At 44.4% G+C, this 10,138-nt stretch overlaps 1 protein-coding gene and 1 long non-coding RNA gene across 3 annotated transcripts; one reads left to right on the forward strand and one right to left on the reverse strand.

Annotated features, from left to right (window-relative positions):
• Positions 1-4,792: 4,792 nt before the first annotated feature.
• On the reverse strand, positions 4,793-5,845 carry LOC130139455 (uncharacterized). The gene is made up of 2 exons (XR_008817632.1): positions 5,351-5,845; positions 4,793-5,281 (listed from the first exon to the last, which is right to left on the reverse strand). It is a non-coding gene; the product is annotated as an uncharacterized LOC130139455 (long non-coding RNA).
• A 2,359-nt stretch (positions 5,846-8,204) lies between these two features.
• On the forward strand, positions 8,205-9,234 carry LOC115677160 (heavy metal-associated isoprenylated plant protein 47-like). 2 transcript variants are annotated; one of them, XM_056316426.1, is made up of 3 exons: positions 8,205-8,335; positions 8,482-8,662; positions 8,802-9,234. In XM_056316426.1, the coding sequence occupies exons 1-3, from the start codon at positions 8,327-8,329 to the stop codon at positions 9,065-9,067; spliced, it is 456 nt and encodes a 151-aa protein (XP_056172401.1). In that variant the 5' UTR covers positions 8,205-8,326; the 3' UTR covers positions 9,068-9,234. The 2 variants fall into 2 exon arrangements, with proteins under 2 accessions (XP_056172401.1, XP_030456115.1); XM_030600255.2 differs by having other exon boundaries at positions 8,482-8,599.
• Positions 9,235-10,138: the final 904 nt, after the last annotated feature.

Below are 10,138 nucleotides of genomic sequence, written 5' to 3' on the forward strand. Positions count from 1 at the left end.
AGTTTTAACACGAGGAAGCATGAAGAAGCCCAGGCCTCAGAATTCTCCTTGGACTATATTTTTCTTTTATCGGTTGGATATCATCACCGGGCTGGTTTGATGTACCTCAACATGCCCTCAATATGAAAATAACTTGTAATTTCATTGATTATCACCAAATGAATTACATTTATTGAATGAAAATTGCGACAATTGAGTCCTGGAAACGAAAAATCCTAAAAAGCAGCTCCCGAGACGGGGCAAGTCCTAAAAAGCAGTAAAAATTCCCACACAGGGGAGTGTATGAAAAAGTAAAGATGTCACTCTTGAGGGCCAGTGCCCATTCCCGTCGACGGTCCTTCTTCGATAGCTCCAATAAAGAAATCATCGAACAAGGCAGTGATTCCCTCCATTGCATCATGAGGATCTTTAGTCAGTGGAGGTATCGGATCATCCATATCTCCCCATCCATCGGGGACAATATCTCGCGGGTCAATATAAAAGCTTGGGGGTGCCGAGTATTTTACATGATAGTCAAATTTGCCGCTCGGTCGCCCCAATGTGTCGATCACCTCTTACTTTTCATGCATCATCCTTGCAGGGCCTGGGAATGTAGTGCGAATGCGTGGAGGCATGTCCTCAAGTAGAGGGTCGACCTCGTCTTCTTCGGTGTTTAGCGCAGCAAACTCCCCTTCCCAATCAATGACCACTTCGGAGATTGTGGAGACGATGCCAGTGTGATTAGCATAGACGATCATCCCGGCTTCCACCATTCTGGAGATTCTTTCCGTCATGACAGTTAGGGGAGGCACTTTATCATTCGGGTAATAACCGGCTTTCACTAACTCACCGTAGACGTCGGTGGTGTACACCTTGACATTCTTGATTCGACCAGCATCAAAACTAAATATGGCATTCACATTGCCCGCATGATCAGGGAGCGGGTTATTCTGAACATTCGGCCTGGCAGGTTGGAATGAGAAAGCCTTCGTGTCCAGGAGGTTCTGGATTCTGTGCTTGAGGACATAGCAATCATCGATTGAGTGTCCCAGCTCACCCATGTGATAATCACATTTCTTTGACGGGTTGAAGTTATAGAACCGCTCAGGATTGGGCCGCTTTGGCTCAGTAGTAAGCAAGCCTTTCTTCTGAAGTACTGCTAATACTTGAGACAACGACCCGGGGAGGGAGGTGAATTGCCTCTTGTTGTTCCTCCTTTGAAAAGGTTGACGACCCGAGTTTTGTTTTGAGCTTCCGCTACTTGGATTCTTTGGGGCGGAGTTAGTATTCCGCCGGCTCGGTTGGTTATAAGCCACATTCACTTCATTGCCGGTTCTTTCTCTTTTCTCGCACCAAATCTTCTGGTCGAGGAGGACGGCTCGACAAACCATCCATCTTCCAGCCCTATCTCAATCTGTTCGCCTATGGGGATGAGTTGGTTGAAGTTGTTAGCCGGAATGGCAACCATCCGATTACGGTATTCGAACGGGAGAGTTTTTACGAACATCCTCTTCAACTCACTGTCTATGGGTTCTGGGACAACCTAAGCAGCTAAATTCCTCCATCTGATAGCATAGTCTTTGAATGACTCAGTCTTTTTCATCTGAGCACGTTTGAGATCATCACGGGTAGGAATGATGTCCGTTATGAATCTGTACTGCTTTAAGAATGCTTCACTGGCTTCTTTCCAAGTTTTGAGGCCATTTATCTTCTTCATGAGATACCAGTTCAAAGCAGGACCCGTCAAACTTGCTTGAAAGGCATGGATCATCAGGAGTTCGTTGTCAACATACGAAGTCATCTGTACGTGATAGAGCTGCAGGTGGGTTTTTGGACATGTGGTGCCATTGTACTTGTCAAAATCTGGCATTTTGAACTTCTTTGGGATTTTGATCTGTGAGTACAGGGACAGATCGATCGAAGGTGAATCCTGCGAACCTTCCAGCTGCTTCACTCTTTCTTCAAGCTTGTTGACTCGTTCGTCAGGTTTGTCTTTGTTGTCGATAATCTGGACGGGGTCATCTTCTAAATTAGGAATATCGTCATCTCCGTCAACATCGACACTTTTTCTAACTTTCTGCTTTGGGATTGATGTTTCGAGGGATGCCGGAACAGGGATCGACCGAAGAGCTTTGATCTCAGCGGACATTTGTTGCATCGCGATGACAAGTTGCTTCATCTGGTCTTCCATACCAACAACACGCTCTTGCAAGTCGGTTTGATCGGCCATTCTGCCTCTCGACCGTGTACGAATGGGCGATCGTGATCGGTCCGTAGTTACCTAATTTCGGAACGAAACAGGCATACATAAGTGCCAAGCAAAATCATACGCCGATCCATGACATTGGTCTAAACGCTTTGAATTGAAAAGACCCCTTTATTGAAATGGTGAAAATTTTTACACCAATTAATGACTTGAAATTGAACTGAATATAAAGACAAATGACTCAATTCCTAAACAAATTTAAAAACTGAAACTGAAATGAGAAAGGAACTTCGAGCTTATTATTTAGCTTGATCTATAGACATATGGGAGGCGACTTCCTTCTTCAATTGCTCATAAGCTCGAGCTATCTTGGCTGCCTTTTCTTTAGCTTCTTCGGCCTTCCTTTTGAGGCGATTGTTCTCTGAGCGATTGGCGGACTTGAGAGGCACCTTGGGTATCTTCGGGAGCAAATCTTGCGGGATTCTATGCCGTCGAATGTACTGGGTCGTCGCGAAATAGGACTTCTGCTCTCCCTTTAGTTCTCCTTCGGGCCGAGCTATCTTTAACACACGGCACTTCTTCCACATCTTATTGAGCTGAGCTACGGTCCCTTCGTGATCTTTATCATCATCGGCGAAGTCGACCCAGAGGAGTTCCGGTTGTAACGTCGGAGGGAGTCCCTGGAGAATTTGGTACTGTCGGGACACTCTGGTAGGGTAGTACTCGATTGCGCCAGTGAAGCCCAAAAGTGGCACCGGTCCAACACCATTACACGTAAGCCAAGCTTCCTCGATCTTGAACCAATTAGCATGCCAATGGAAACCTTGGGGTCTAGCGTTTTTCATGAAAATGATCCATTTGGAATAATGATAATCAGGTGCATTTCCTTGTTTTCCTTTATAGCTTAAAATGGGATGGCTAGAATCACTAAGCTCGGATATTGTGAGTAAATCGTCACATCCTTTTATGTGAGATAAAAACCAAATTTGCAAAAGTTCGAGGGGGGCATGAAACGTTTTGTCAACATGTTGCTTAAATTTAGTGAGTGAAATGAAAGTCTCGGCTAAAATGGTGTTGCCAAAATTCTTTTCAAGACAGACTTGTTGGACCAACCATGCGATTGACGGACTACATGCATTCTTACAGTGAGGAAAAATCACGAACCCGAAAAATGCTAACAAAAAGATTTTGCCCTTTTGAAAAGATGTGGCTTTTTCAAAACACTGACTCAGGAATGAAAAAGGACATGTGCCGCGATTTGCTTTTAAAACTTTTCCCAATTCATCTTTTCCAACATTCAAAAATTCAGCCAACATTAAAGTAGAATCAATTCCGAAAGGTGGTGTGACTAACTCCGACTCCAATGATTTTCCAATGAGCACGCTATATTCTTCCAATGTCGGGGTGAGCTCGTGCTTACCGAATATAAAGGTAGAGGTCTCGGGACACCAGAAGTGTGCTAATGCTTGAACGAGGCCGGTACGGACTTTGACTTCCAATAAGGGGAGTAGCCTTCCGATGTGGCCTTCAATCAGCTTATGGTTTGTTGGACTGAGTAGATTCCACCAGGCACGGAGCTCGTTCTTAGGAGCATCAAGAATCCGGATGTCTGCCCCTCCCATAGTATATAGACCAAGACTCACGACCGACCTAATGTCATGGACCGACCAAAGAAAATACGGAACATAAATAAATTGCGAAATAAAGGTTCAGAAAACTTACTTCACCCGATAGGACCATAGCAATCGCATAGACATGCGCATGAAATGTGAGGTTCGATTTCTATCTAGACTCTGGCTTGCAAAATGGAGACGCGAGGATTACCGGGCTAAACCAGTCATGGTTGTGGTTAGGCCGGGGTTCCCCTTACTCCGGCTTAGTCAAGGAGCCGACCCGGGTTGCAAAGGGTGCAACCGTGGTGGGAACTCAATGACACCGTGAAAGAACTTTCGGGACCAAGGAGGGCGACCCGTACCACGCGGGTGTGGTCGGGGTGTCCGCTGTCTCAGTACCATCCTAAACCTGTGCCGCCCAGGTCCGGCAGCGGGTAGTGTGTGCGGTGTAGTGTAAATGCAAGGCATGCACAACATGTTATATCAAACAGCGCTTCGTGCATAAAATAAACCATACATCCAAACACCTCCCTGCAAATCTACCACTAGCCTAATGTAAATATCCATCGCCAAGGCAATAATCATTGGTCAAGGGTTTTGGACAAAACTCATTTTTCCACCTACAGCGAGATCCCCTCGCCCCCTCCCCCCCTCTCTCTCTCTCATAAAGTTGACATTCCAATGTAATTTATGACATTGCTAGGCAAGTTACATGATTTCTTTTAGATGGGGAATATTTCAAAGTACTTCCATTGCAGAACTTTTCTCTTTGTGCTTATAAACGTGACCCAAATAATTTATTTTGATCCATAAGCGGATTCAAATGGATCTGGATATCGCCGTTTTTCCTAAATTGACAGTTGCGATTGCTCTCCCGAAATAAATTTAAACAAATCTCATTTCAAGAACCAGGAGTACCCCCAAACATGGGAAAATTTCAAATAAGGCCCTAAAGTGGATGAGTTTTCTCAAAAGAGGACCCGAAGTGAACGTCGTCTCAAATAAGGGTCCGAGGTGATCATTTCGTCTCAAATAAGGACCTCAAATCTTCCGGCGACACAACTAGGGGCATAATCGTCCAAAGATATTTCTTTTTTTATCTGTTCACTGTTCATCTTCTTCGTGCTTGCACTTTGAGGAAAGTTGCAGCTCTTGAGTTCACCTCCATCTTCTTCTTCAACAACAATGGCGTCCTCAAGCTCACCAACGAGGCGAGTCGCCTGATGGGCCACACTTTCTACTACTCCCGTTCCAGTTCAAAAACCCAAAGGGTGGCGACGTCTCCTCCTTCGTCTTCATTGCAGTCACCGAGCACTCGAATCTCGACGGCCATGGCCTCACCTTCACCGTCTCTGCTACCATGGACCTCTGAGCCCTGCCCAGCCAATATCTGGGCCTCCTCAATGCCAGCAACGTCAGTTCTTCAACTACCTCCTCGCTATCAAGCTCGACGCCGTCAGAACTTCAAGTTCTAGATCTGAATCTGAAGAGTGGGAAGGCGATTCAGGCATGGATTGATTACGAATCAGGATGACATCGGATCTCCCCGTACCTGATTCGATCCATTTTCTGCGTTCCCCTTGTTTTCCTTGCCTCCATAAGTGTTTGCCTTCCTTGGAGAACCAATCTGGTTCATGAACTTGAGTGGAGTCTTCGCGTCGATGCTCGCGAGACCTCGGAGCAGTCCCCGCGGCCTCGGGCTCGAAGTCTTCCGATTTTGGTTCGCCAGCGTCGAGGCCTTCCATGAGCTCCCACACATTGATGACTTAAGGGCTTCCTCGCCGCGAGCCGGCGACCTCCCTTCAATCTTCTGCTCTGTACGGTGATTTCTTGTTGCTGCGGGGGCGTCGGTGGCGAAGGCAACCCTCGCTCGTCGCTATCCAGCCTGAGCATGCCGTAAGTGCCGGAGGTGAGGGAGACCACATGGACAGGATGGGTCGTGTGGCCGCCATTGATGACCTGACCATGACCATGACGAGGATGATGCTCACGATCTTGCTCCCAGCATGAAGAAGATGAACAGTAAAAAAGGAAAAGAAAAAGAAACAAAAAAAAAAAGAAATGGCTTTGGACAAAAATACCCTTGCTCGTGCCACCAGAATTAGCACATGCTCGCCGATCGGCGAAGATTTGACCGGTCGGTAAGCTCAGACCCCTATTTGAGATCAAATGATCACTTCAGACCCCTATTTGAAACTCAATAACCACTTCAGACCCTTATTTGAGACAACGTTAACTTTGGGTCCTCTTTTGAGAAAACTCATCCACTTTGGGGCCTTATTTGAAATTTTGCCCCCCAAACATTTGCCAGCTCTTTTCAACTAGACCCAAATACTCTTGGTCTCGCTTCCCTAGAAGCGACTTTCTTCTTGATTTCCCATTTTAATTGACCAATAGTTGATCAATCACTCCCAAATATTCACCTTCTAAGCTCGATCAAAATCTATCAATTTCCATTGGACTTTCTTTCATGTTTTTGTCTTGTTCAAGACCTGAAGGAGAAGCCGCCCCTCTCCCCACGTCCTGCTCTTGGCTTGAAACTTGAAAGTTACAGGTCTTGGTCTCTGTCTTGGGAGTTTGTTCTATACATCAAGTCAATAATGTCATTGCTTAGATCATTATTGCATCACTACAAGCATCACCACACGTGACACACGGCGGGGTTGGGAAGGGTTTGAAAATACGAGAATTACCTTTGGTCGACGCATAGATAACTCACATGTATGTATATGCAGACCGCACACTCGCACATAACGGGATAGGGATCCTATCCATTCAGTGAGCGATTAGCATTTTTCAATTCATCACGGAAAAGATATCATCTTTTGAGGAGGGAAAAGTACCAAAAAACTCTTAAACCTATTTTATTAGTATCAATTCAGTCATAAACCTTTCAATTGTACTAATTTAGTCATAAATCTTTTCACATTGGTACCAATTTAGTCCATCCGGATAATTTAGGTTGGATATTGCTGACGTGAATAATTTTTTTTTATAATTTTCGAATTTTTATTAATTTTTTTCCCTTCTATTTTTTTTTCCATTTCTTCCTTTGGCTTGTGGCCGGTACTTGGCCATGGTTGGCGACCGGCCACAAGCAAAGGTCTCCCTCGCCACCTCGGTCCTCGCCAAATTCAATGAGGGTGCCCTTACCTGGGCGGCGAGGGTCAAGCCCTCGTCGGCCATGGCTGAGTGCCGGCCACAGGCTAAAGGAAGAAAGGAAAAAAAAAAAAAAGGAATCTTTTTTAAAAATTAATAAAATATTCGAAAATTTATTAAGAATAATAAAAAAGTGTCCACATTAGCGCCGACTGCACCACATAGGACAGCTGGCACCCACGTCAACAATTTTCTGCCTAAATTGACCGGATGAACTCAATTGGTACTAATGTGAAAAAGTTTAGGATTAAATTGGTCCAATTGAAATATTTATAATCGAATTGGTACCAATGCAATATGTTTAGGACTTTTTCGGTACTTTTCCCTCTTTTGAGGATGAAAAGCATACTATCTCACTATGCATCTAAATATATACATTTAGGCTCCGTTCGTTTGGCGGAAAATATTCTCCTTTTGGAAAATATTTTCCCGGAAGTCATTTTCCTGGAAAATGTTTTCTCAGAACATAATTTTCCGGTGTTCGACGACCAATATGAAAAAGTTTCGGAAAATATTTTTCGCCGGCAGCGGCGTCCGCGGCCGGCGACCGGCGATGACGTCCGGCGTCCGGCGGCGGCGCCCGGCGGCGGCGACCGGCGGCGGCGGCGGCAGCCGGCGACCTTAGTGAAAAAGAAGAATAAGAAGCTCCGGAAAATGATTTCCGCTTTTGAAGAAGCAGAAGTCATTTTCCATAGACTTAGGCTATTTTGTGAGGGGGGAAAGGAAAATATTTTCCCACGGAAAACGTTTTCCGCCCCCCGAACACCGGAAAACCCGGAAAATATTTTTCAGGAGAATATTTTCCGCCTAACGAACGGAGCCTTAGTTCTAAACCGCATGACGAGTATTTATTGGCCCACCAGCTCCTCAAAAATCGGTAGTTTTTAGATAATATATACATTTAGACCGAAGGATCTGCCCGAAAGTACTGGCTACTCGTACCCCGAAAGAGGCAACAATTTGAATCCTCTCGATGCCTCGGGTCAAATCATTTTTTCTCTCAAATTTCCTTAATTTTCCTTTTGACGAAAATTCGTCTCCAACACGAAATGCATACCGTGCGGGCCAAGGCGATAAGTCGATCATGTCACGTCTATCGCGTCTCTTTGATTATTGAGCAGCCAGGGCTTGTATCGAAATTTCCCAAGAAAATCCAACATGTTTCTTTCCACCTTTATTTTTCTAATTTTTTCTTTATTTCCCTTTTCCCACGGGGCATGCTCTGGTCAAGACTCGATATGAGTCAACGCTCTTCAGAGAAATGGCTATAAATGTCATACCCTAACTCAAATCAGTCCATCGCTTATATGCTCAAAATCAGAGTAATATCTGCAGGTCCATCGAGGAGCATCATCAGCAAACCAAGACTATGACAAAGGTAAGCAACATGGAATAACAAATAATATAATTATTTCGCAAGAAAATATTACTCTTATTGTATATTTGTATGTGTATATACACATATTATTATTATTGTTGTTGTTATTATTATTATGATTATTGTAAATATTATTATGATTGCAGAAAAAGGTGGTGGTCAAGGTGTCCATGAACGGTAGGAACCAGAAGTTCCCACTCTTCCCAAATTTTAGAAGGCAAGGTAATCGCCAGAAGGCCCTTCAAATTGCAACTGCCGTTCCTGGTAATATAAGCAATTTACTTTCAGGGCTGTCCACAAGAAAGATTCAAAAGAATTTCTTGAAAAGTAAATTTTAGTTCTACTACTTGTTAAAGAGTTGTGGATAGAAAGAAATTAATCGGGCTACAATAGTATATATTGAAACGGGTTCCATGAGAATGGGGTTAACCGGCCTGTGATTTGTTTGCTCCATGGATGCGCGTAGGGTTCCAATCGGTGATCCTTAAAGGAGCTGACCAAGACGTGATTGAAGTAACGGGGGAGGGAGTCGACGCGGTCGACCTCACCATTACGCTTCACAAGCGTGTGGGTTATGCGAATTTGGAGATGGTGAACGAAGTTAAAGAGGAGAAGAAGCCCGAGAAGGACGAGCAACCCAAGCCGGCGGAGCCGCCGGTTGTCTGGTCGTATCCGACGTACGTTGTGACAGAACCAACGGAACCCCAATCGGCTTGTTGCCCCGTCATGTAATGCGCCCTCCCTCTCGATCGATCTACGCCATGTGATATTTGGGAATGGTTTCCTGATCACCATTTTCTCTTTGCCTTATGTTTAAGCCTTTAGAAAATGGTAATTGTGTTTAGATTGGGCGATGAAATTTATAATGACTGATGTTACAAATTGAAAGTGACAGTTACGCTATGCATGTGGGTCAAATTTCAACACGCAATTAGAATATCCTAGAACACGATGACTAAAAACCTAACTGCCTAATGAGAAAAAAGAAAACTAAATTTATCAGCAAAACAAAAGAGAGGAATGCTAGAAATATCAAGACGGACATATTAATTGTGTTTATTAAATGATGTGCCAAACAATAAGCGGCCATTAATCAGATAATCCGCATTCATTTTGTGAAAGAGACATTCGAGAGCGACGCTTCTTTCGGTATTCGAAGCTTTGATTATATGGCATCTTTGTAACTCGCATTAACTGTACTGTGACTCTCTTGATCTGCAAATATTTTGTTTAGGCCATCGAAAATTCATGTTTTATAAAGGTGCCGCGCTCCAAATCCAGAGCCTTTTTAGTACGCTCCAGAATTCATGTTGACGCGACACTGATCCAACGCCACTTTTTCGGATTTTGGCCATATCAACGCGGTCGCGTCATCAATTGGACGGCGTGGGCAACGACATTTGACAAGAGACCTTAGGTGATGAGACTAATTAGGGGACCCGGTTGCACAGCAAAACAGTCAGACGATCAAGCCGCACAAAAATCTAAAGTTAAAGGACCAAAGATATACTTAACCCCATTTTCATTGGAAACCTAGTCAAAACATTTGGGATCCATCGGATGAAAGTAGCATAAGTACATCTTTTCAGCTTAAACACCGGGAAGTCCATGCAGCATGAAACCCATTTCTGCAATCAAGCTCTTTCTGGATCGGGCTTGGATTGATGGAGCACTTTTGATTCCACAGCATGGTTGCAATCTGGAGTCACCTTGGGGCAATTGTCTCTCCTTCCATCAATATTTCGAAGTCACCCCTAAGAATGTCCTCAAAAGATTTTAGAGGTTCCGAGATACGACGTTCCC

This window comes from Syzygium oleosum, unplaced genomic scaffold (genome assembly GCF_021117445.2).
Source record: "Syzygium oleosum isolate NSW1041296 unplaced genomic scaffold, Sole_v2.1 Sole_v2.12, whole genome shotgun sequence".
In the NCBI taxonomy this organism is placed as follows: domain Eukaryota; kingdom Viridiplantae; phylum Streptophyta; class Magnoliopsida; order Myrtales; family Myrtaceae; genus Syzygium; species Syzygium oleosum.